The sequence below is a fragment of the Aethalodelphis obliquidens genome, unplaced genomic scaffold (genome assembly GCF_003676395.1).
Source record: "Aethalodelphis obliquidens isolate GAN/ISIS:26980383/991018 unplaced genomic scaffold, ASM367639v1 scaffold20, whole genome shotgun sequence".
Classification (NCBI taxonomy): Eukaryota; Metazoa; Chordata; class Mammalia; order Artiodactyla; family Delphinidae; genus Aethalodelphis; species Aethalodelphis obliquidens.
The window spans coordinates 19,404,425-19,431,989 of record NW_020837964.1 but is presented as its reverse complement, the minus strand read 5'-3'; the positions used below and the strand labels follow the sequence as shown (position 1 = coordinate 19,431,989).

At 41.0% G+C, this 27,565-nt stretch overlaps 1 protein-coding gene across 6 annotated transcripts; it reads right to left on the bottom strand.

The window, feature by feature from the left end:
- Nucleotides 1-438: 438 nt before the first annotated feature.
- On the bottom strand, nt 439-25,923 carry NAE1 (NEDD8 activating enzyme E1 subunit 1). Of its 6 annotated transcripts, none has more exons than XM_027119683.1 (20): nt 25,800-25,923; nt 22,519-22,622; nt 22,369-22,429; nt 20,629-20,659; nt 19,814-19,885; nt 19,494-19,573; nt 18,790-18,899; nt 16,790-16,899; nt 15,798-15,860; nt 15,340-15,403; nt 14,383-14,474; nt 11,858-11,917; nt 11,631-11,764; nt 9,315-9,390; nt 9,036-9,075; nt 7,693-7,779; nt 6,767-6,859; nt 3,341-3,455; nt 3,206-3,255; nt 439-676 (listed from the first exon to the last, which is right to left on the bottom strand). In XM_027119683.1, exons 1-20 carry the CDS (start codon nt 25,850-25,852, stop codon nt 567-569), a joined length of 1,605 nt encoding a protein of 534 aa, XP_026975484.1. In that variant the 5' UTR covers nt 25,853-25,923; the 3' UTR covers nt 439-566. The 6 variants fall into 6 exon arrangements, 4 of the variants coding, with proteins under 4 accessions (XP_026975484.1, XP_026975485.1, XP_026975486.1 ...); XR_003435474.1 differs by having other exon boundaries at nt 565-676; nt 3,119-3,255; nt 25,800-25,912; XM_027119684.1 differs by lacking the exon at nt 19,814-19,885 and having other exon boundaries at nt 25,800-25,912.
- Nucleotides 25,924-27,565: the final 1,642 nt, after the last annotated feature.

The window sequence follows — 27,565 nt, the reverse complement described above, 5'->3', positions numbered from 1 at the left end:
CTCTAGTTGTGGTGAGCAGGGGCTACTCTTCGTTGCGGTGTGCGGGCTGTGCGGGCTTCTCATTGCAGTGGCTTCTCTTGTTGCGGAGCACAGGCTCTAGGCACGTGGGCTTCAGTAGTTGTGGCACACGGGCTCAGTAGTTGTCGCTCACAAGCTCTAGAGTGCAGGCTCAGTAGTTGTGGTGCACGGGCTTAGTTGCTCCACGGCATGTGGGATCTTCCTGGACCAGGGATCGAACCCATGTCCCCTGCATTGGCAGATGGATTCTTATCCGCTGCACCACCAGGGAAGTCCATACAAGACATTTCTATGTTAAGTAACTTTGAAATAGCAAGCCAGAAATAATGAGCTCAGTTAGAAATGGATAGCTTTTATTCTCTGAGAAAACCGTTTCCTTCCTCCCTCCACCTCAGCTCCCCAAAGAACAAGACTACATTATTACAAATGAGAAAAATGTTTATTAAGGAAACAACTTAACAGTTCTCCCTTAGCAGAACTTTACAGACTGGAGCACAACCTGAAGGCAATTACAGTTTCAATCATTAACACACTATAGGGTACTTATTCTACAACTGGAAAGTTGCTGAAGTTTGTGACATGCCACTATAAATGTAAGTATTATTAAAAATTACAAATTGTTTGGTGATTACTTTGATAACCTCTTGAGCAGCAGCTCCTGCAAGGAAAAAGGAGAAAAGCAAATCTTTGAAAAAGGTAAATTTCAAGAGTTCTATAAAAATATTCAATTCTGTACAGAAAACCTTTCCTTTCCAAAACCAAAGATGTTTAAAAGCAATCCAAAAGAGACATAACTTACTGAGTCATATCAAAACAAAGGACTACAATTTTTTATAACTATGTTATTAAAGGAAATAAAACTTTTGTTATATACATTCACACCCTGGCATATTATGCCACAGTTTAAAAGAAGTATTTTTAATTATGGTGGTTTAAAAAGACTGGCAAAATATATTAAGCAAGAAAAAGTCAAAACAATAGTATGGATGACTGCACTTTTTTTAAAGGCTAAATATAGGCAGAAAGGATTCTCAAAGGATACCCTTCTGTTGCATTTGAATTTTACCCTGTGCATGTTTTATAATAAAAAGGGGGGGGCGTTTCCCTGGTGGCGCAGTGGTTGAGAGTCCGCCTGCCGATGCAGGGGACGTGGGTTCGTGCCCCGGTCCGGGAGGATCCTGCATGCTGTGGAGCGGCTGGGCCCGTGAGCCATGGCCGCTGGGCCTGCACGTCCAGAGCCTGTGCTCCGCAACGGGAGAGGCCACAACAGTGAGGCCCGCGTACCGCAAAAAAAAAAAAAAAAAAAAGGGGATAAAGGGGCTTCCCTGGTAGTGCAGTGGTTAAGAATCTGCCTGCCTGCCAATGCAGGGGACACGGGTTTGACCCCTAGTCCAGGAAGATCTCACATGCCACAGAGCAACGAAGCCCGTGTGCCACAACTACTGAGCCTGCGCTCCAGAGCGCGTGAGCCACACTCCAGAAGCCCGGGCGCCTAGAGCCCGTGCTCTGCAACAGGAGAAGCCACCACAATGAGAAGCCCGCACACCACAACTAGAGAAAGCCCGCGTGCAGCAACAAAGACCCAATGCAGCCAAAAATAAATAAATAAATATTTTTAAAAAGGGAGGGTAAAGGAATATCTGTAATTTGGAAAGGATCTATATTAGATACCCAGACTGCTATACTCAGTAACAGTCTGAGTATATAGTAACAGTAACAAGTTTTAAAGTTACTATTCAAAACAAAACAACAGAAAAAAAAAAAAAAACGACCAAGAAAACAATTTTTCATCTTTTATAATCTGAAGCTTCCGCTTTCACATTCACTGATTCAATAAAATTTGAGACTCTACTGTGTACCAGATACTGTCCTAGGCACTAGGGATACAGCAGGGAACAAAAGACAAAAATCCTTATCCTCATGGATCTTACTTTTCAGTAGTGAGGGAGAGAGAATTTACAAATAAGTAAAACGTCAAGTGACTAAGTGCTAAGGAGAAAAAGCAAGGAAGGGGGATATGATGCAAGAGGAGGGACTGTTTTAAATGAATCAGGGATGGCCTCACAGGGAAGATAATATTTTTAAAAAGACCTGAAAGAAATGACTTGTGCAGAATGATTATAGAATGCACATGTTATAGACCGAATGCATGTCCCCCAAAATTCATATGTTAAAGCCTTAACCCCCAATGTTACCATATTTGGAGATGGAGTTGAAGTCTTTGGGAGGTAATTAGGTAATTGAGGTCATGGGGGTGGGGCCCTCATGATGGGATTAGTATACTTATAAGAAGAGACACCAGAGAGCCTCCTCACCTTCCTGCACAAAGAAGAGGTTATGGCACACAGCAAGATTGTGACTGCCTACAAGCCACAAAGAGAGGCCTCACCAGAAACCAACTATGCTGGCCCTGACCTCAAACTTCCAGGCTCCAAGGAGTTTTATTTAAGAGATGCTATTGTTGAGTTGGGTCCTGAAGAACAGGTAGATTTTAGACATGCAGGCAAGAGGGAAACTTAAGGCAAATGGGCCCAGATTGGGGTAAAGATTCAAGGAGCGGGAAATCAAAGGGCATGTCTAGGGGAAAAGCAAGTAACTTGAAAAAACCAAGGCCAGAAAGGCTGGGTAAAACCAGAACACAGAATTTTTTTTTTTTTTTGTGGTACGCGGGCCTCTCACTGTTGTGGCCTCTCCCGTTGCGGAGCACAGGCTCCGGACGCGCAGGCTCAGCGGCCATGGCTCACGGGCCCAGCCGCTCCACGGCATGTGGGATCTTCCCGGAACAGGGCACGAACCCGTGTCCCCTGCATCGGCAGGCGGACTCTCAACCACTGCGCCACCAGGGAAGCCCAACACAGAATGTTTTAAATGTCAAATGAAAGACTCTGGATTTATTTTCCGAGGACTACTGTAGTGTATATGTGTGTACTGCCAGGTGAGAGGGTTAAGTGAGAGACACAATCAGAGCTATGCTTTAGAAAGATTAATTACTCTTCAGGAGTTTAAAATGGACAGCAGTGGGAGAGATGGAAAGCAGGGAGACCAGTTTGGGGGGTACCAAAATAATCTAAACTCAATATTAACATTGTGCTTCACTGACCTCCCTAGTTATAACAGCTGGGAAAACAAAACTTCATAACTGTACTATATAACAACAGGTGACAGTCTTCTCATCTCTGGAACTCACCCCCTAAGAATGCAGCAATGGTGTGTGGTTCAGCAGCTCCGTATCTGCAACTACAGGAAAGGATGGAGACATGAACATAGATTAGCCTTATGACAGGACAGTATTGTCTCTTGCATTCCCTAAAAAAATACTCACAATTCATGGACATAATCATCTTTCACTATTATGGATAATCCATATTCCTGAAGGAAGCCAGTGAGACAAGACTTCAACTTGCCTATATCTTCTTCAACTTGATAGTTAGATACCCCTAAAATATATATATGCAAATTAATTTTCATTAAAATAAATATGTGACTCAAAATTATTGGCTATCTCCTTTATTTAATCCAGTTTTAGGTATTCTAGTCAAAACATTAAGGTGTAAAACTGAATTAAGAACAAAAATAATGGAAAGTATGAGACAAATATTTGCAGCTATCACAAACCTGTAACAATCAAAGAAACTGTCTAAAATCTATTAAAAATTTGAGTTTGACAAATCTGCTTTGTTCAGTGCTCCTTACCCAGTATCTAGAAGAGTATCTGACACGTAGTGGTGCTCAGTAATTATTTGATAGAACTGAATGAATGAGAAAGTAATGTCCTATTTATACCCTTTATAAAACTTATAGCGTTTACTACCCATTTCCAGGAGATTAAATGACATATATAAAACTATAATAATAGATAACACTTACGGAGCATTAATAGATGCTGGACATTGTTCTAAACACCATCTAAAATATTAATTCATTTAATCCTTACAGCAACCCTACGAAGTAGGCACTATTATTATCTTCATTTTACAGATAAGGAAACTGAGGCACAGACAGATTAAGTTATTTGCCCGAGTTACTTAGCTCATAAGTAGCAAAACTGTGATATGAGCCCAGGCAGTTCTTAATGATGAAACTATGATGTCTCCAAAGGTAAGCTATTATTATTATTACTGCTGGAAGGAAAAATGTAATTGCCATAATATCCAGGTATTACTAAAACCCTCTAGTTTATTTTTTAACCCCTCTAGTTTAAAAACTATCATTGGGACTTCCCTGGTGGCGCAGTGGTTAAGAATCCACCTGCCAATGCAGGAGACACGGGTTTGAGCCCTGGTCTGGGAAGATGCCACATGCCGCGGAGCAACGAAGCCCGTGCGCCACAACTACTGAGCCTGCGCTCTAGAGCCTGCGAGCCACAACTACTAAGCCCGCATGCCACAACTACTGAAGCCTGCACACCTAGAGCCCGTGCTCTGCAGCAAGAGAAGCCACCACAACGGGAAGCCCGCACACCGCAATGAAGAGTAGCCCCCACTTGCCGCAACTAGAGAAAGCCCGTGTGCAGTAACGAAGACCCAATGCAGCCAAAAATAAAAATTAATTAATAAAAAAAAACCTATCATCACTCCTCCTCAAAATAGTAGCATCTACCCTTTATTGAGTACTTAAAAAAAGCTAAGCAGTATGTTAAGTGATTTTCATACATCACGTATCTAACCCTTACAATCTAATAGAGTAGTTATTATTATCACCTTTCCATACTGAGAGAACTGAGACTTGGAGGGAAATAGTGACTCACCCAAGATCAAGAGATAATAAGTGATAGATAGAACTTGGATTTGGACCTAGGTTTAACTCCAAAGCCTATGCTCTATGTAATAGCTAATCTCCCATGATGACTCCCCCATGAACACCTCTTCGTGCCCTTGTGTGGTCCCCCTTCTGCTCTTAATCTAATGTGACCCTGTGAAGCCAACAGAACATGACATAAGTGATGCTGTGACTTCCAAGGCCAAGTCATAAAAAGCCTTGTACCGGCTTCCCTGGTGGCGCAGTGGTTGAGAATCTGCCTGCCAGTGCAGGGGACACAGGTTCGTGCCCTGGTCTGGGAAGATCCCACATGCCGCGGAGCAGCTAAGCCCGTGAGCCACAACTACTGAGCCTGCGCGTCTGGAGCCTGTGCTCCGCAACGGGAGAGGCCGTGACAGTGAGAGGCCCGCGCACCGCGATGAAGAGTGGCCCCCGCTCTCCACAACTGGAGGAAGCCCTCGCACAGAAACGAAGACCCAACACAGCCAAAAATAAATAAATAAATTTAAAAAAAAAAAAAAAAAAAAGCCTTGTACCTTCCACCTGGGTCTTTTGGAATGTTAACTCTGGGGAAGGCAGCCACTATGTAAGAAATCTAGGACTCCCATGCTAAAAGGAAGCCCCAAGTAGCCATGTGGAGAGAGAGGCCTGACCAGCACCCGCCCGCTTCCCCCACAGCAGTTCCGGATATCCCAACTAAAGTGCCACACACGTGAGTGAGCATGTCTTCTTGGATGACTCCAGCCCCAGGCGTCATGCAACTCCATGAGATCCCCTTCCCCCAGTGAAAACTGCCTAACTGAGCCCAGCCCATCCACAAAGCAATGAGACAGAAAAATCGACTGTTTTAAACTACTAAATTTGGGGATGGTTGGTTATGCAAGAGATAACCAAAAATACATTCTAAGCAAACAATACAAATAAAGCAATACATATTTGGTGTTTATTCCTTTTCCTTTTCTGGTAAGCTTGCTCATTAAGATTATAACTCAGTGGGTATACTACGTCAGTTGGGGCAACAGGTTTTATGACACACCCAGAATGTGCTGCTATGCAATAATCCTGCACAATTAAAATTACAATCTTAATAAAGATACCCTGGGCAACTGAAGACCTTTGAGCATATGCCAATTCCCCAATTACTACATTAACAGATAACAAAAAATAGACACTGAGCAAAGAAACATCTTCAGAGTTCTGAGCTGAGAAATCACAGGCATACTTCTTGTGGTTTTCTCATTCCACTAAATCAAACTCAGTGTGAGTCTTAGAAGTAAACTGTACAAAGTGACAGGAAAAAATTTTATCCTATATGCAATCAACCAACAGTCCCCTGTGTTGAATCAAACACTACTTGCAACTGGTTACACTTAAAAAACAAATGGTATTTCCTCACTGAGACGAACCAGGTGTAAATTGTTTACAGTGTGACTTCAAGCATCACTACTGCAAACACCCCAAGAATCCTTTAAGATTTCATTCTATTTAAGTATTTATTTAAGATTTTATTGGGGACTTCCCTGGTGGCGCAGTGGTTAAGAATCTGCCTGCCAATGCAGGGGTCATGGGTTCGAGCCCTGGTCCGGGGAGATCCCACGTGCCGCGGAGCAACTAAGCCCATATGCCACAACTACTGAGCCATGTGCCACAACTACTGAAACTTGCATGCCTAGAGCCCGTGCTCTGCAACACAGACAAGCCACTGCAATGAGAAGCCCGCACACCGCAAGAAAAGTAGCCCCCGCTCACTGCAACTAGAGAAAGCCTGCGCGCAGCAACAAAGACCCAACGCAGACAAAAATAAATTAATTAATTTAAAAAAAAAAGATTTTATTGGGAATTCCCTGGTGGTCCAGTGGTTAGGACTTGGAGCTTTCACTGCTGTGGCCTGGGTTCAATCCCTGGTCAGGGAACTAAGATCCCACAAGCCATGCTGTGCGGCCAAAAAACAAGATTTTATTGTATTTGATAATTTGATTGCTATTCTTACCTGGATATCTACCATGTTGTTTATGAAATCTATCAACAGCCCGTAACATTAAGTATAATACTATCTCATTATCTGGATTGTCCATGCTGGAAACTGAAAGGAAAAAAATTTCAGTATAATTTGTGTAATTCATGACATAAAAACAAGGAAGGACTGAATTTACTATATACTCAAGTTTCAGAATACAAGGCAATTCTATCATAAAATTTAAATATTTTGTGACAATAAAATAGAAAATGATAAATAACTATAAAATAAAGGGAGATACGTTACTGAGATAAAACCCAAAGGTCTTATAGACTATTAGCTATGGTTACATAACCTCTACTATGGTAGTAGTATGCTCACTTTAGCTCTTCTACATATCACACAACTTACTCAGTGACCTAAATAGGATCTTATGTATGTATATATTAAGTTTTATATTTGAAATTATGACTTCTTGGATAGGTTTATAGAATAAAATTTAGAGTATAAATATTTACATTATCCTTTATGTTATCACCATACACTCTACTATACATTCTGTTATACACAAAATATTTATATCCTTAGAATTAATTAATAACCTAGCATCAAAAGGTTATTACTGGGGCTTCCCTGGTGGCGCAGTGGTCGAGAGTCTGCCTGCCAATGCAGGGGACACGGGTTCGAGCCCTGGTCTGGGAGGATCCCATATGCCGCAGAGCAACTGGGCCCATGAGCCACAACTACTGAGCCTGCGCGTCTGGAGCCTGTGTTCCGCAACAAGAGAGGCCGTGACAGTGAGAGGCCCGCACACCACGATGAAGGCTGGCCCCCCCTCGCCGCAACTAGAGAAAGCCCTCGCACAGAAACGAAGACCCAACACAGCCAAAAATAAATAAATAAATAAATTTTAAAAAGAAAAAAACCTCACTTTAAAAAAAAAAAAGGTTATTACTTACTAATTTCATCCTTGTTAACTGTATGCAAGCCATATTCTTCAGCTAAGGATCGACATCTCACCACTCGAAGAAATGCAGAATTGCTGCCTGAACACAGAAAAGACATTATGGAAGTAAATGGTTAAGATATATGACTATCCCAATTAAGAAGAGGAAATTCTGTGTATCCTCTTCACAGACATGGAAGTATGAAGAAAAGGTTCTAATAGTTAGCAGAGATGGCACCAGAACACAAGTTATCTTAAATTCATGTCCTTGGCATTACAACCAGTTCAGCACTGACTACACAGGTGATGGCACTTCTCTGAGCCTCAGTTTTCACTTGTGAAATGGAGATATACTGTTTACCTTTGAGCTGTTCTGTGGATCAAAAGTGTAACTGTGTACAGTACGTACCAAGCAGAATGCCTGATAGGGCTCAATGAATAGTAGTTTTTATCATTATTATGGACAAGCAGTACTGAAGGAGAGTGTTATACATACTGTGCTCTGAGAATATGTAAGGCTTTAAAAAAAAAAAAAAAAAAAAACTTTGTATTATGGAAATTTTCAAACATATTCCAATAGAGACCAGAATAATAAACTCTCAAATACCCAACACATCCAGCTTTTAATCTGGTATCATATAATCTAGTAGCACAAACACTAATGCATAAACACGGTGTAAGATTAGTAATGGAACAAAACATTGAAACTAAGCCTAAACAAACATGTTGAAGAGTCTTAAAATGAATAATTTGGATAAATAATTTTAAGGATGGGTAACACACAAAATGTAGACTTTTGCAGAAACTAGGGGTCATAGCTACAGGGAAAAATCCTCAGATGGCATGTAAAATAGATTTTATTACTCTTAAACTAACTCTTAAATTCTCTGGGCCTACTCAGGAGTTATCAAGAAGACCCCGGGAGCCTAGCCACTCTGAAACTAGATGGCAAAATTCTTAATTCTATCACAGTCATTTAACACTGATCGAAGTTAGTATTTAAACCAATACTGTCAATGTACATGTGACTCAAGACTTCACACCCAAAGTCTTCAGATAAAACTTTCCCAAGTTATTTAAAATGAGTAAGCTGAAAATAACTGTGTTACTGATAATTTTCAATTAATTGATCTTCATGTCTTTTTAGCATTAGATAAATATGCTCTACCTCTGACCAGTCTTAGAATACCCTCTCCATTTATTATGAGAAAAAAAAACCTTACCCAATAATTACCTATGTCAATACCACTGAGACCATGGAAAATTTTTAATTTCAACCATTTAAAATTGCTGGGAACATTTCCCATGGCACATTTTTATCAAACAAAATAAGGAAATTAAGTCAAGGTGACTTACAGAGTAATTTTAATTCTTTCTCTGAAATGGACTCTGGTGCCTGTAAAGAGATAAATGCAGATTTTGCTCCAGTATAAAAGCAGATTAACAGAGGGTGCAGCACAAAGCCCATCACTATGACAGGCCTTTTCATTAGCAGGTAAGTGAGGACACCTCTAAAGAAGCTTTGAGGCAGTGCCACACCTTCTCTCTAAGCCTTTTCTGGCTGGAGTTACATGATGCAATCAGTCCTATATGGAGCTGTACTGTCCATCAAAGGCAGTGTGCCCGGCAGCTTACCTGGCCTATAGACTGAAGCAATTTGGCAACGTGATTACCCACAGCAGCAGCATCTTTCTTTGCTTTTTCACGGTAACTGGAAAAGAACAACAAAAAGCTACTATTAACGAATATTTAAATTACCAAATTTGGGGACTTCCCTGGTGGCGCAGTGGTTAAGAATCTGCCTGCCAGTGCAGGGGACACGGGTTCGAGCCCTGGGCCGGGAAGATCCCACATGCCACGGAGCAACTAAGCCCATGTGCCACAACTACTGAGCCTGAGCTCTAGAGCCCATGAGCCACAACTACTGAGCCCACGTGCCACAACTACTGAAGCCCGCGTGCCTAGAGCCCATGCTCCGCAACAAGAGAAGCCACGGCAATGAGAAAACCGTGCACCGCAACGAAGAGTAGCCCCCACTCGGCACAACTGGAGAAAGCCTGTGCACAGCAACAAAGACCCAACGCAGCCAAATATAAATAAATAAATAAATAATTACAAATTTAAATCTCACCATGAATCAAACAAAAAATGTCTTTCCCTTTCATGAAAAAATACTGATCTGAAAACACATCAAATGTGACAATGCCATGGAAATTCTACCAGCACCTGTTAGTGGTTGGTGATGGATTCTTGGACTGCACTAATAACCTAGGCTCCCTCAATACTAACTTAAAAACTGCCCTTCTAGAGAGATCCATGATCCATGCTTCTCTGACAGAGGACCTAACAAAATATGTTGCAAAAGAACACAATCTCCTTGAAGTCAAGTCCAAGGAAAGTTAAATACTTCAAAACTGTCCATCTACAAATTCATGTAAAACTTTTAAGTCTATTTACATTTTCACCCTCTAGAGATGATCAGTGTTAAGCTGACTACCTCTGATATGAGGTCATAATTCTTTTGTCCTCAACTGACTTTTCCCAAGTTTTAGGTAGTTGAACTTTTAGGCTAGGGCAATAAAGATGTGTAGGAGAATGACTGAGATGAAGCGTACAATCTGTCTAGGGAAGAGAGACCTTCTCTGTGTGTCATTATCTGGCCCCTGAAGAAACAAGGCCAGTGGCCCTGGATTCATCAGCACCATGCCCAAAGTACACAAGGGTAATATCCATTGAGACCTGTCCTTATGACAATCTACCTGGGTTCAGGCTAGTGATACCTGGATAGCAGGTGTCTATCTATAGTCATGAACTCTTTAAATTATGAAAATTAATGACAAAAAATTCATCAAAACTAAAGACTTCAAAGTTTTAAATTACAGATAAAAGAGAGTATAGGGCCATGGTTAAGAGTATAGAGGTGAGTTGCATAGATTCAAATCTTGGTTTTGCCATTTCCCAGTTGTCAGACCCTGAAAAAATTACCTCTACTATGTCTTAGTTTTCTCACCTGTAAAACTGGGACAATAATAGTATCTCTCTCATAGGGCTATTGTGAATACTAAATTAGTTAATACATAGAACAGCTGACAGCACAGAGTTAAGTGCTCAAATGTTAGGTTTTATCTTGAAATATGAAAAACAAAATCTGACCCTTCAGGGGGTATATGGGAACTCTATACTTTCTGCCCAATTTTGCTGTGAACTTAAAACTATTCTTAAAATTAAAATATGGGCTTCCCTGGTGGCGCAGTGGTTGAGAGTCTGCCTGCCGATGCAGGGGACACGGGTTCGTGCCCCGGTCTGGGAAGATCCCACATGCCGTGGAGCGGCTGGGCCCGTGAGCCATGGCCGCTGGGCCTGCGCGTCCGGAGCCTGTGCTCCGCAACGGGAGAGGCCACAACAGTGAGAGGCCCATGTACCGCCAAAAAAAAAAATATATATATATATATATATTTTAAAAATCTGCCCCCTAAATTTTTTAGCTTATTTTTATAAATTTATTTATTTATTTTTGGCTGCATTGGGTCTTCGTTGTTGCACATGGGCTTTCTCTAGCTGTGGCGAGCGGGGGCTACTCTGTCGTGGTGTGCAGGCTTCTCATTGCAGTGGCTTCTCTTGTTGTGGAGCACGGGCTCTAGGCGTGCAGGCTTCCATAGCTGTGGTTCGCAGGCTCTAGAGCACAGGCTCAGTAGTTGTGGCGCACGGGCTTAGTTACTCCGCAGCATGTGGAATCTTCCCGGACCAGGGATAGAACCTGTGTCCCCGCATTGGCAGGGGGATTCTTAACCACTACACCCCTAGGGAAGTCTCTTAGATTATTTTTAAAGTGATAAGATTATAACAGGTTTCCATTTGATTTCTGATTTCTGGTAGACTGATAAAATATGTTCATCTCTAATATAAACAGATTGATTTTTCTACTACACAGTTTGAAAACAGGTGACTTACACATTTTGCAGTTTTATATATTTGCCTGAATCTGCAATCATATCAGGAATTGTGCCTCGAACAGGTAAATTTCCTTGACCCTCTTTGGCCACAAATTCCTTTAAGGCACGAGCTAAAATCCAAAATGTCGGAGTCTAAAAGAAGCAAAAAAAATTAATATTAAGTGACATCTGAATTTGACCCAAAGGTTAAGGTGTCATTATTTTTACTTTTTTTGTTATTGTTACCTGTTTGGTGATATTTATGCAGCGATCATCATTAAATATATCTTCAATACTGCTTGGGATCTAACAAAGGAACAGGAAACATTTACTTATAATAAGAATTAATATAAGTTCACTTTTATTTTCACTGCCCACTTTAACTTCCACTGCAATTTTCCAAACAAGTTCAAATACAAACTTAGACTTTTATTCAGAATCACCACCAGATGGATTTATTGGCGAAAGAGCGAATGGAAGAAAGTCCCCTCCTGCCCACTGCTGTTAGCATTAAAGACTGACCTATTCTCTTACATCATAAATAGAGTAAAGAAGGAGCCTAAGTAAATCTTTTTATAGTCATATTTGAAGACAGAACAAAGATAACAGACATTAATACCAAGCTAGATTTGTAGTCCTTCATGTTTTTCCATCTTGTCAAAAATCTGAAACCCTTACACCCTAATTAGTGACTGCTGAAAGAGACAACCACTCTGACAGAAATAAGGTAGTTAAATTAAGGACGTTTAATGCTAGCAAGAACATCATACATTAATAAAAACTATAGATTTCTTAGGCTTTGATTCTACTGTTGTGTGGAAAATAGAACTTTCTTACTGGTAATTCCTAACTGCTCTCTCTGCTTCCACTCCCAGTCCCCTACAGTCTTTTGACCTCACAAGAGCCAGAATAAGTTTTTTAGAAATATAAATCAGGTCACTCCATTCCCCTGCTCAAAACACTTTAGTGGCCTGCAGTGCCTTTATGATCAGGCCCTTTCTGCCTCTCCAAACTTAAATCCCTCCCACCTCTTTCCCCTTTGTTTACTTCATTCCAATCACAGTGGCTTTCATACTGATCCTTGAACAAATGCCAAGCATCATCCCACTTCTGGGCCTTTGCACATGTGCTTCCTTGGCCTGAAAAGTTCTTCCTCCAGACCTCTGCATGACACTTCACTTAGGCTTCTGCTTAAACACATCTCTTTGAGAGTCTCCCTGGCCCCTCCTGATCCCAGACCTCCTCTCCATCATACTCTACCCCTTTGTTCTACTCTAATTTTGTTCACAGCACCTGGTACATTTGTCTGTTTGCTTAGTTCACTGTCCCCCAACCATGAGAACCTTGTTTTTTTTAATTGGGGTAAATTTTACATTCAGCAAAATGTACAAATCTTTTTTGTTTTGGGTTTTTTTTTTTTTTTTTTGTGGTACGCGGGCCTCTCACTGTTTTTTTGTATTTTTGTTGTGTCCATTATAACTTCTTCTTCATTTCTAATTTTATTGATTTGAGTCCTCCCTTTTTTCCTTGATGAGTCTGGCTAAAGTTTTATCAATTTTGTTTATCTTTTCAAAGAACCAGCTTTTAGTTTTTTTTGTTTCTGTTTTTGTTTTTGTTTTTTGCGGTACACGGGCCTCTCACTGTTGTGGCCTCTCCCGTTGCGGAGCACAGGCTCCGGATGCGCAGGCTCAGCGGCCATGGCTTACGGGCCTAGCTGATCCACGGCATGTGGGATCTTCCTGGACCGGGACACGAACCCATGTCCCCTGCATTGGCAGGCGGACTCTCAACCACTGCGTCACCAGGGAAGCCCCAAATGTACAAATCTTAAATGTAAAATTCAATGATTTTTAATAACTATACACATACTTCTAACCATCACCCCAACTGAGACACAGAAAATTTTCATTACCCCAGAAAAATGTGTGATTCACAGAGCACACGCTTTTAATCACTCACCAACACTACCTCATTGTCTCCAAAAAGTATGTAATGACACCTTGAGTGCTTTCCTAACTTGAAAGGTAGCATTTTTTCCTGTTTTAAATTATAAGAAAATTCTGGGAACTCCCTGGTGGTCCAGTGGTTAGGATTCCACACTGCTAACTGTTAGGCCCTCACTGCTGAGGGCCCAGGTTCAATCCCTGTCAGGGAACTAAGATCCCACAATCTGTGTGGTGCAGCCAAAAAAAAGATTAAAAAAAAAAAAAAAAGGATTAAAAAAATTATAAGAAAATTCTAACTTATACTACCAGTTGTATTATTCCAAAGTTCCCCAAAAAACTCACTGGCCAGAATTCAAAAACAAAACAACAACAAAACAAAGGGCATCTAAACTAGGTTATCCTCCAAGTAATTTTTAAGGTATACAATGTCATTAAGAACATCTTCCAATATATCCAAATAATTACTGTCAAAAGCAAAGCAGGGTAAGATTTAACTTTTCAGGCAACACTATTTTGGACCAGCAAAATACCACCTTCATTATATAATTCCTACCCCAAAACACTTATTATTCACAAATCATGTACTTCAAACAATTAATTTATATAAATCACTGTATCAAATTATATGCTGAAGCACTGAGATCCATTTTAACAAGGACAATACAGAATCTTATTAAAAGAATATTCAAGCTGTATTATAGATATTAACTTCTAACCAACTCTACAGTTTGAGAAATATTAAATTAAAATTAAAATCAACTATTTCACGCATGAGGACTTCAGAAAACACCTTTCATTTGTGAATACCTCATCAGCTCTTAATACCTGAGTTGTATTTAGTGCTGTGTTCACATTTTTAATAGCTTCTTCAAAATTCTCTTCATCTTCCGGAGCCCCATTTTCATTCTTTAGAATTCCTATTAAAATAGAAATTGATTAGCAAACAACAGCCCTTTTCTTTTCACTCTTTCTCTCCCCCCAGCATTATGGAGATAACCTTGTCAGATTCTGAAGGGAGGACTGGATACTGAACCTTAAGAAGAAATATGGCTAATCACTAGTCATTCTTTTTTTTTTTTTTTTTTTTTGCGGTACGCGGGCATCTCACTGTTGTGGCCTCTCCCGTTGTAGAGCACAGGCTCCCAATGCGCAGGCTCAGCGGCCATGGCTCACGGGCCTAGCCGCACCGTGGCATGTGGGATCTTCCCAGACCGGGGCACGAACCCGTGTCCCCTGCATCGGCAGGCGGACTCTCAACCACTGCGCCACCAGGGAAGCCCACTGGTCATTCTTAAAACTACACAAGGAGTGGCTCCTTAACCTCCCGAGGAAAATAAAATAAAAGCCCATGATGGGGGCTTCCCTGGTGGCACAGTGGTTAAGAATCCGCCTGCCAATGCAGCGGACACCAGTTCAAGCCCTGGTTCAGGAAGATCCCACAGGCCACGAAGCAACTAAGCCCGTGCGCCAAAACTACTGAGCCTGCACTCTAGAGCCCACGAGCCACAACTACTGAAGCCCGCACGCCTAGAGCCCGTGCTCCTCAACAAGAGAAGCCACCGCAATGAGAAGCCCGTGCACCGAACCGAAGAGTAGCCCCCGCTCACCGCAAGAAAGCCCATGTGCAGCAACGAAGAACCAATGCAGCCAAAAATAAACAAATTAAAAAAAAAAATCTCATGATGGCATCATCTGACAAAGGTGTTGACAGAAATTCAATAAACATTAGCTTCAAGCAATATGCTTTTCAAACTTTATACATTTAATCACATCCCATATTACCTTGTCTAATCAAATCTCTGAAGTCTTCTTTTTCTTTATACGTTTTAGGTATTCGTCCATTTGTCTAAATTGGGTTAAAAAAAATTTTAATCTAGTTGTAAAAACTCAAAATATGGAAACTGAAAGTCCAGTTTCCCCCTATCCACATGAGATTTCATCAGCAAATCTATACCTTGGTGAAATCAGCTGACTTGATAGAAAACAGAAACTGTGGGCCATTTCTCTACATTCATTCCCCACTGCCAGTTTCAGAATGACATTTGTTCAAATTTCATTTTGTTAATAAAAATGTCAGTATCAAAAGAGAAACTGCTAGATTTAAACTAGCAGTTTAAATCAGCTGCCCTATAACCACGAGGAAAGAAAATCAATGCCCCACCCCCTCCAATGAAATTCTTTATAATAAACTGAAAAAATACAGTCATATATGGAATTTCTTTTTTCAAGAAAGGACATACTTCACTATACCACTGTGCTAAATATTTAGCTATGATCACAATCCATGGAGTGTGGCTATGGTCCTAAAAATAAAAGAATCAAAGGAAATATCAATATTAGTTAACATTAATTAGTTAACATTTATTTTTCACTATACCATATCATTTTCAACAAATTCAACAATATTTATTAAATGCAATTATTCAACAATGTTTACATCTCTCAGTATATGTGGAATAATGAACGAAGGAAAATGAACGGGGTTAACAAAAACTGCTTTACAAAGATTTTGAAGGCAGTGTCCAATTTAATTCTAATAAGGCAGGTATATACTATGATTGTCCCCATTCTACCATTAAGAAAACTGTCTCAGGGACTGCCACCCAAAAATAAAGCTCAAGTATCCTGATTTCAGATACCAATCCTAGACTAAGGAAAAGGGATCCTTTCTGTGTTTTCTGATGAACCAAATACCTGCATTTAATTAATGGGTAGTCAGGGGGAAAAAAATGTGTGTGTGTGTGTGTGTGTGTGTGTGTGTGTGTGTGTGTGTGTGTATGCCTTAAATTACATGGCCTGTTATAAATATCATTATTTCTATAATGAAATATGCAGTTGCCTTGGTAATTCTCAAACACTAAAAATAAGTTTTAAGAGGAGTCAATTTCAACAAACACCACCCCAAATTCAAACTGTTTTAAAAAGGACATCTATTTGTTTAGGAAAGAGCCATGAAGAGGGCTTCTGGGATATGTTAATGTCCAATTTCTTGATCTGGGTGTTGATTACACATATGTTCAGTTAATGTACTTTTCTTCAATAAAAAAGTTTTTAAATTTTGGGGAAAGATAGATTTATTCAAAACAAATTAGGTACAATGTTGTTACTATGTGACCTGGATGACAGAACTATGGAGGTTTATAGTATTTCCTCACTTTGTAATTCAAAAACCTTAGGTTAAAAACAAAGTTTTAAGTATACCTATAAATGGAAGGTCACACACACTACCAACCTTTTTTTCCATATGATCCAAATCATAAGACTGAAAATGTTCTCTCAGTTCAGGAAATGGCTTATCCAGTCGTAGATCCTCTAATGCATTATCTGGATGAGATTCTATTACTGTGAAACAAATAATCCCAAAAGATAAACTTACTTCTTTAGCAATACTGCTGGCAGTACATACATTATAGGAACTTAGGAAATCTGTAATTTTTTGTGTGTGTGTGTGCTACGCGGGCCTCTCACTGTTGTGGCCTCTCCCGTTGTGGAGCACAGGCTCTGGACGCGCAGGCTCAGCGGCCATGGCTCACGGGCCCAGCCGCTCCGCGGCATGTGGGATCTTCCCGGACCGGGGCACGAACCCGTGTCCCCTGCATCGGCAGGTGGACTCTCAACCACTGCGCCACCAGGGAAGCCCGGAAATCTGTAATTTTTAAATGGGCATAGGGCCTACAGGTTTTTCTCATTGTTTTGTTCATTATTGAGTTAAATTTACACATACATATAAATTTGTATTTTACTAAATGCACAAATTTTAAGTGAACTATAGTTTTTTTTTTTTTTTGGACTATAGTTTTAATAAAAGTAAAACCAAGATTCCTTTAGTGAAGAATTTTCTTATTACAATTGGAAAAGATCAAAATAGGTAAAATTTGCGCTCCGATAGCACCCAACAACCTACCCTTCCTCCGCCTGTGGTCTTCAACAGACAGCATCACCATCCACCTAGACCTCTTCCCTAGAAATGTGATGGTCTTCCCTGACTTCGAGCTTCCTTGGCCCAGTATCAGTCCCTCCCCACATCCTGATGTCACTTCATACACAGCTCTCCACATAGGGGAGCGTGGGAAAGTGTGTAGTTTCAGTGAGTGTTTAGAGCTAGGCTCCATTCTGTCACTTGCTAGCTGTGTGACCTTAGGCAAATAGCTTAATCTCTCTATGCCTCAGCATCCTTATCTGTAAAAAGCAGGTAAAACAGTATCAGCCTTACAAGGATGTTGGAAAGATTAAATGAAATAATCCACATAAAGGCAGGCACACAGCTAGCAATGTTAACCTTCATTACCATCTACCCCCTCTTCCCTATCCTTATAACATCTGCCCTCAGTCAGGGGCTCTCTCTCTGTCTCTCTCTTTCTCTCACCTAGACCACTGAAAATCTCCTAAAAGCAACCCTTGTCTCCAATCTTTACCCCTTCAAATCCATTCATTCTCCACCGGGTTTCAGAGTGACCGGTTTAAAACAAAATGTTTGCCTTGTCACTTTCCTACTTACAACTCCTAAATGACCCAGCACCACTGCCAAAAACTTATCCTCAAAAGCCACTCCTTAGCTGCCCAGGCAGATACCACTTTTCAGTGATGCTACCAATGTCAATGACTGTCATTACACTAGCAGAGTACCTGGCTCAGAGCAATGCAGGAGTACTGAACGAAAACTTTATATGATGATTTAAGATTAAAATTTTCTAAATAAAGGGACTTGAACTGATGCAAGCCTGCCTATGGATGAGTTCAGTCTCCTATAAACACTGTTTCCTTGGAACAGTAGTTAGGTAAATGCCTTGCTTGCTGTGTGCAATTACACCTGAACTGGGGAAGCCTAATGCCTGTATGAGAATGGAATAGAATACTGGTGGGGGAAAAGGTGGCATATCCTTTCTGTGTCAGTGTAACCCACATACCTTGGCTCTTACCTGTGCCAGACATACATGCCCTATGTGGGTTAGGAGGCAAAAAAAGCTAGGTATTTGCATAGCTGCTGGGCCTCCTAATAAGATGAAGCAGCTGCACCTGTTGTATCTCCTGCTTTGTATCCTTCTATAATGCTAAGTAAAGGAAATACAAAGATTAAAGCCTACTGATTCTGACTGCCACTTTGAACGTGTAACCAGAGTTGAGCTGCTACAAATTTACTCTGTGATTTAAAATTGACTTTCTAAATTGTCAAGTTCCTAAAATTATAGCTAAAGCAACCAATAGGAAGCCCCATATGTGCAACAATTTTACCTGGATGTTCTTTTATAATGATCCTCATATAACCAACTAGTCCATATGTCCTACAGATCAAAAGAGGGATTTGGGAACTCCAGAGGACATCTGCTAAACGTAGTAATGTACTGTAAAAGAAGGCACAAAAGATAAGAACATAAGCAAATGGAAACATGCCAAATGTGAAAATGCTTTAAAATAAAGCAACTTTCTTACTAAATAATAAATGCAAAGGTATATCTATTGAATTTACATAAACAGCATATTTACATAAACATATGCTGAAAAGCAAGAAATTCCACAAGGTTGCAGTCTCAAAGAAAGTATAGACTAGAGAGATATGAAAACCTAGTCCTTTGTATTAGGGAGAATGCTACTGAAAGACGTCTCCTAAACATTTCCATAATAAAGAAGAAAATATTTATAAAACCTTTGTATACAGCGCCAAGCACTCCCTATAATTAATTCTAACTAGTTTTTTTTTTTCACTAAAAAAATAACCAATGTTCAATTTAACTGTTCTAAATATATTTTTTTTAAAGTTTCACATCTCAGTATTTTTCTCTTCCCTATCTTTTTAGTGCTGGAGATCTATAAGCACTTCTAATTAAAGATTTCTATGGAGTTTAAGAATTTTAAGGACCACAAACTCTGCAGTGAAAACAAAACCATGCAAATCTAATAAGAGATTAAAATAAAAACAAATTAACTTAAAAATTTACCTTTCAGGAAGCTGAGTTGCAACCACAATGGTAAACCTACAGAAAAATGAAGGATCATTGTCTAGAAGGTTTTCTGGACTCTAAATAGGACAGGGGAAAGAAAATCCAACAATTTGACAATCATATTAAAGATGACAGAAACAGTTAAGCTACTTTAGAACAAGTGAGGTAAATGCTAGACTCCAATGTTAAAATAATTCAACTCTCAACATAAATATACAAAGATTCAAAATTCTAAATTCCTAGGGCTCTGAATTACTAAAAAATTAAATTTCTGACCAGAAATAATAATGTGTATATATATACATATATATATATACCTCTTCCACAAAATTCCCAGAGACATCGTTATTTAATTCTTGTAAGAATTCCATGGCGGCTTGAGCTCGGTTCTTTTTAAAAACAAAACATTTTACTTGAATTAGAAAAAAATTTGGTTAAAATTAACCCCTTAATTTACAGATCAGGCAAAAACACTGTAAAACAACCCAAATTCCATGCACAGATATGACAACTCTGCTTTACATATTGTGTTTAAACTGGGACTAAACCAGAGTATTACTTAAAACAGAGCTTAACCATCATTATTCAGAATTCTTAAATGCTTACATGACTTGCACTCTACTTTTCTGATTAGGCAAATGACCAGAAAACCCTGGGGAGCAGGTAGGGAGATTCTGAGTCAAGTTGAGACTTACTCTAACCTCCCACATTTACAGTCCTGCACATGAGAGGTCAGTCATTAAAGAAACAGTCATTTCTATTCAGAATACTACACTAAGTTGACCCATATGGTTTTGTAAGATTTTTAATATGAAATACAAAACTAAGACACATTCTGACTAACTCTTGGTAAAAAAAAATCTTCTTAACCAAAATACTCCAACCTCTGAACATTAACATCACTGAATATTTAACTTTAATACAGGATAATAAAAACACGAATAGTACTTCTAAGTTCTTAAACTACCAAGCATATAAAGATTTACGAGATCAGAAAAAAAATGAGATAATTAGCTTTTTTCTCAGAGGAATAGTAAGCTCTTTTAAAGTAAAGCTTTTCAAACAATCGAAACACAGTGGCATCACTAGATGTTCAAATACAACTATATTCTATAACAAACTGATTTTTTACCTTGCCAATACTGCTTCTCTGAAGGAAAAAACTAAAACAGAATAAAAACAAATTTAATGGCTTCTCTGACTATAAAGGAAAGGTTATTTGTAATACCAGGTGCATTTCATTCACAGTTTAAAACAAGCTATATTTTAATTTCAGACTGTAACAGCCTTCCTGGAGGAAGAAAGCTGGATGAAACTTGTAACCAAAGACAGGCTAATAAATCAATGTTACCCAAAGTATGTACCACAGAACATGAATTTCACAAAATGCTCTGAGAAAAGGGTTCCCGGGCTTTAAAAAGTTTGGGAAACAACATATGTTATATTCTCTCTTGGAAATTCATAATATATGTAATACGCATGATGTTGAAGTCTTACACTAAAGAAATGTTTAGTTTCATTTGACCCATTTCCCAAACTCATTTGACCATGGAATCCATTTGCCCATTTAACAGCTACTGACCACACTTGGGAAATGCTGCATTGAATAGTCTGCTTTTGCAGGTAACTATAACAGATTTATTCAGGCTTCCTCCCACACATACCCTTGTTGTGCCCCAAGGTCCAGATCTGAGTCTGCTGATCAGAGTCAGGGTACCCTTGGAGCACAAGCTCAGCAGCTCCACAAGAGAAAGAAACCTCATTCTGTTCTAACCAACCAAGCAAGCAAAGATAAAAGAACTTTTTCTTTATAGATACCAATAAAAGGGTGTTGTGGTAGTGAAACTTGTATTACCACCCAGAGAAAAGATAACAAAGCTCAATGTGAACCAAATTCTGATTTCCCTTCTATTTACTCATTGTTGTTGTTTACTGACAAATATAATGAGAGACCCCAGACTCCAAGTCCCTGAAAAGGCAAGCATGAAATCCAAATTGGGGAATGCTCTGAAAGCCTAAATATGATCATCTTTAAAGAATGATATGCAGGCCATCTTTAAAACAGCATTTTTAGGGCTTCCCTGGTGGCGCAGTGGTTAAGAATCCACCTGCCAATGCAGGGGACATGGGTTTGAGCCCTGGCCCGGGAAGATCCCACATGCCGCAGAGCAACTAAGCCCGTGCACCACAACTGGTGAGCCTGCGCTCTAGAGCCCGCGTGCTGCAACTAGTGAAGCCCACGCACCTAGAGCCCGTGCTGCGCAACCAGAGAAGCCACCGCAATGAGAAGCCTGCACACCGCAACAAAGAGTAATGCCTGCTCGCCGCAACTAGAGAAAACCTGTGCACAGTAACGAAGACCCAATACAGCCAAAAAAATAAAATAAATTAAATAAATAAATTTATTAAAAAAAAAACGAACAGCATTTTTACAGACAGTGTAGTGTAGAAAGAGATATACCTGGACTAAGATTAGAAGACACCACAAACAAAAGGTAGCTTTTACTATCTTATAATCCGAAAATACAATTATTGTTAATTATATACTAACATCTAGGAATCAATATAAGGGCTCAGGAAGGATCCAGATTTCACAAATAAAGTAATAATGACTACCCTTTTTCATTAATAACAACAATAAAGACAGTAATGATGGGTATCTTTTACTAAAGGCCTATTTGCCAGACACTGCTAGCACTTTACCTATATTAACTCACTTCATCCTTGCCATGATCCTAAGCATAGGGACTATTTCCACCTGGAAGTTAAGTCACCCTGATTGAGGAGTTGAAGCTGGAATTCAGGCCTTGCTCTCCCATGACAAGGCACTGCCTTCCCTAACATGCAGGTATTTGAAAAGAATAGAACATACTTATTTCCAGCATCTTCTCCGCTGACCTGATTTCCATCAATAATCGTAAATGAACCAATACCTGGGAGACAAAACAAGAGTCAGTCAAGAATATATATTTCTAGTTCAAAACCTTAAAGAAGTAAATTTACAACAACAAAAGTATAATACCTGGTAGCACCAAGTTTTTAAGAATTTCAGTTCCTGTAGCTGTTGCATTTATTAGGCAAACATGAGCAGATTCTAAAGCCTCTTGCCCATGATCACCCCACAACCTACAAAAGAACACACAAATTTAACGTTTTCAAAGCTTTCATGAAAACACAACTTTATTTGAATCATGATCTTTGATCTTTAAAGTGTTCTCGTATAGAATAACTGATGTGACAACCACGGCAAATATGCGAGACAGGAACAGCAGGAGGTGTTACGGGGATTATATAGCTGACTAACCTGAGACTCAAACAGGTTGATGACTGGCATGGTTAAAGGGGGGGTTAAATCAGAACTAAAAATTTGGTCTTCCAGCTCCTAGTCCATTATTCTTTTCAAGCCAGATAACTTACAGAACAGAAAGTCTTTGTAGTCATTAACATTAGAGAAGAACCTTAGATTTATTTATTATTATTATTCTTTTTTTTGGCCGTGTCACATGGCATGTGGGCCATGTGGGATCTTGGTTCTCCTCCCAGGGATTGAACCTGCGCCCCCTGCAGTGGAAGTGTGGAATCTTAACCACTGGACCGCCAGGAAAGTCCCGAGAAGTACCTTAGATTTAAAACCTATTATTCTCTATTTCATTTCTCCTTAAGTTATAGGGATCCAGAATATTTAAGATCTTGACATAGGACTTATCACCATGACGTCTGCCAAGAGTGAGAAAAGATTTACCAAGAAAATTGAATTATCATCTGAAAAGCCTTCACACTGACTTCAATAAGAGTGCTTTAAAATGTAATTCCCAATGAACATTCTAATAGCATGATTAATAAATGCATATATTAAAAAACAGAAAGATGTTATAAGGATTAGAAATATATGTTATAACCTGAAATATATGTTATATCCTGTCACACCAGCATATCATCAACATGGCAAGGTACATGATCAAATAAGCATCATGACAGCTGATCCAACCTGGTTACCTTCGCCCAGAAAGCCTATTAACTAATGTATCTTTTCTTGTCAGTATAGGAACTAGTATAGGGGGAGCCCAAGTCATTAGAAAAGTTTCATAGCCTGGAGGACTGATAGACTTTAAGGTGCTTTCCCTGTCACCTGATCTAAAGCAGATTCCCTCTTTTTATGTAGCCCATATGTCTTCCAGAGCATATCACAACTGTAACTGCCTCATTTCGGGTTTTTTTCTTTAATTAATTTATTTTATTTATTTATTTTTGGCTGTGCTTGGTCTTCGTGGCCGTGCCTGGGCTTTCTCTAGTTGCAGTAGCTGGGGCTACTCTTCGTTGCGGTGCGGTGGCTTCTCTTGCTGCGGAGCACGGGCTCTAGGCGCGCAGGCTTCGGTAGTTGTGGCTCGTGGGCTCCAGAGCGCAGGCTCAGTAGTTGTGGCGCACGGGCTTAGTTACTCCGCAGCATGTGGGATCTTCCCAGACCAGGGATCGAACCCGTGTCCCCTGCATTGGCAGGCAGATTCTTAACCACTGCACCACCAGGGAAGCCCTCATTTGGTGTTTTATTTGCTGAACACCCATCTCTCCATTCCACTCTAAGCTCCATAAGGGTCCAGACCACTCCCACTGTTCACCACTGGAACCCCAATGCCCGATACAGTGCTCTGCCCAGGATAAGTGATCACTGAATAACTGTCAAATGCATGGAGGAATAGCCTAGAAGAACCAGACAGACTGGAAATGTCTGTTTTTTCTGTGAAAGTAGGGCATACAGAAGACACCTGACATATTTGGTTGATGGATACCCGGGTAGTTGGAAAGTAAGCCTAAAAGAATACTGGTGCATCTCTAGGTAATATATTTCAAGAAACGGCCCAAACAAGAAATCAATCCTCTCTATTCTCTTGCTGGCCTAAGGAAAGCAGGGCCTGCTGACTGCTAGCTGGCTCAACAGCTTTGCTGCTTTGCTTGTAACCGCTTCCCTCTGACACTTCAAAGCCAATAAACAGTTCTCACGGTGAAAGGTAAAGTTTGGTCCTTAAATGGACTGGACTCAGCAAAAATGCTTTTTTGTCACAGTTACTTAGTAATTTAAAATATCTTCTCAGCTCTGTCATGTATGGTTACATCTGCATTCAAAACACAAGGATGTCCAAGAATTTACAAGAGAACACAAGTTGGTTACAAGGGCTCTGCCACCTTGCTTCTTTCCCCAGAAGCTCAGGAGCAGATAGTACCAGCTCTGAAAAAGCCAGAAGGACCTGAGTTTACAACTTGGTTCAAATACATGGGAAACTGGGCAGGTTACAGAACTTTTCTAAGACTCAGTTTCCCCATCTATAAAGCAGAGAGAATATCTACCTTCAAGGCTGGTCTCCGAATTGAGTGCATAAAGCCCCTAACACAGCACTAAGCTATAGGTACAAATGGGTTCCAGTCCTTAGGGACACACTGTAACTTCTGGCTTGGGGGCTCCAGAAAGGAAGCGGGCCAAACATTTGTGTTACTTCTGCTGCCTTAACACACAGAAGATGATCAATAAATAAGGAATGGGGAGTGTTAGGAGAAAAGGCATGGGAGAGGAAGTAGTCAAGAACCAGCCCGATGGCTTAGACCTGCAGTGTCCATTAAGGTAGCCATTAGCCACATGTGGCTAATGAATAAGGCTAGTCCAAACTGAGATGTGCTATAAGTGTAAAGCGCTGGATTTCAAGGACAGAATGGAAAAAAATGTTAAATATCTCGAATAACTTTTTATACTGATTATGCATTAAAATGGTAATAATTTGGATATATTGGGTTAAATAAAATAAAATGCATTATTAAAATTATTTTCACCTGTTTATTTTTCCTTTCTTAATGTGGCTACCAAAAAATATATATAACTACACAGGTGGTTTACATGAGACTAGCATTATATTTCTAGTGGACAGCTCCGGCTTAGAACAATACCTAAGACTCGGTGCTGCTCTCTGCGGCCGGGATGGGGTATTCCCGATCCCCTCATTCTGCAAAACGAGAAGCCTGAGCACAGCGAGGTGGAACTGGCAGCCGCCCCGGTGACCCGGCTGACGCTGGGACGGTGCACCTCGACCTGCACACAGCGTGGCGAGCGGGCGGGCGCGCCCCTCGGGGAAGGCGAGTCCCGGCCCTCAAGAAGCATCGCCGGCCCCAGGCCGGAACCCTGAGCGCCGGCTGCACGGCCCGGCCCAGCCCGGTGGGAGGCCTGAGGGAGGCCCAACCACGCCGCCCGCCCGCTTAGCCCCGGCCCGGACGCAGAGGAACCCGCTGGCTCGCCCGACTCGGTGAGCCCTGGCTCACCTCAGCTGCCGGTCGTACTTCTGCTCCTTAAGCAGCTTTCCCGGCTGCGCCATGGCCGCGCCCGCCGCGCGGAGAACCGCCGGGCCACTACCGAGAACAGCCACCACCTCCACGAGCGCGCAGGCGCACTAAGCTCCCTTCGCTGCAGCTGCCTCCTGCGCGCTGCCCGCAGGGGGCGCCGCCACTGCACTGCGCACGCGTCGCCTGTACGCCAGGCGTGTGCGGCCAAAGCTCAGACTCCGGGCTGGTAATCTAGTCCTCCCCAGTGCACCAGCCCCTCTAGTCCGCCAGTCCGAGAATATGTACGCAGTAGCTGTGGGGAACTCGAGCTTTGGAATCAGGCAGATTTAGATTTTAACCACTTACTGGTTGTGAGATCTGATCTTTACCGCTCATATCCTCAGTTTGTTCCTCTGTGCAATGGGGATAAATGAGCCTCCTTCACAGAGTTCTATTAGTCTTTAATGAGATTTTGAATACACAGAACAAGACTCACAAAAAATCATGTCTGAATAATAACTTTCATTATTATGATCATTATTATTCACCCATTTCTTCCATCCTGTCATTCAACAAGCTCACACTAGGGCAGGTTTCCAATCACAAAGTTAGCTGCTCCTGGATGCAGATGCAAAGAGGAATAAGTCTGGGGCTCTGTTCTAGGGGAGTTCATTGTCCCAAGACAGGAGAGGGACAGTAAACGAGTACTCACCAGACAATATGAAGCTGGGGAGCTGAGAGGTGGGCAGAGGAACTCCACCCACTCCCCCTCTCCAGGAATGTTTCACGTGGTGTGGGCAAAGTAGAATGTTTTAAGCAGAAGGAACAGCAGGTGTCATCCCTGGGAGGCAAAGAAGGCATGACAGGCTGAAGCACTAAACTTTGGTGTGGTGTGGAGTTAGGTGAAGGGTAGGGAGTGGTCAGGGGAAGTTTGAGGGAAAGCAGGGGCCAGGTCACGAGGACTGAGAAGAGAACATAAAAGCAAGGTGGAATTTAAAGCCCTCCACTTCCTGAAAAGAAACATCCCTTTGGGGGTGGGTGCCAAAGAAGGGGATTACCCCGTGAGGAAGGGGGAGAGAAAGGAGACTGGAGGGACATGAGGATTCCTTCCTCTCTATCTCCCAGACTCTACAGGCATCTTCAGGTTAATAATTACCTGAAATAAGGTGAAAATGGGCACAGATCTCCACCCCAACCCACCCTGGAATGGGAACAGGGGAAGGGGCACAGTTTGACAGTAATGATGCAGCGATGATGGATGTAATTCCCCCTAGGTGCTGTCTCCAGGATCAGGTGGGGGCACACCCACTCATGACTTCCCTGATCCCTACATAGCACCCATGGAACACAACTGATGGGAAACAGAGGCATGAGACTCTCCCAGTTTGTCATGTGCTTATGCTGTCACATGTCCTCCTTTCGATTGGACAGGTGAAATATAAGGGATAATAAAATACAACCACGGAATGTGGGAAGGTCAAAAGGTGACAGGTGAGGGTTCAGTGCAATCATGGACTGCATGAATGAAAACATCCCCAAATTTGGCAGAGGGGAGTCATACTGCCTATGAAGAAATATAAGATTTTGAAAAAGGTTTGTGTTGGTGGTGTCCCATAAAAAAGATACTTCAGTGTATTATTTTCCTAAAACGGCTGTAACAAAGTACCACAGACTGGTACAAACTATAGAAATTCATTGTTTCACAGTTCTGAAAGCTGGAAGTCCAAAATCAAAGTGTGCGCAGTATGCTCCTTCTGAAGCTTAAA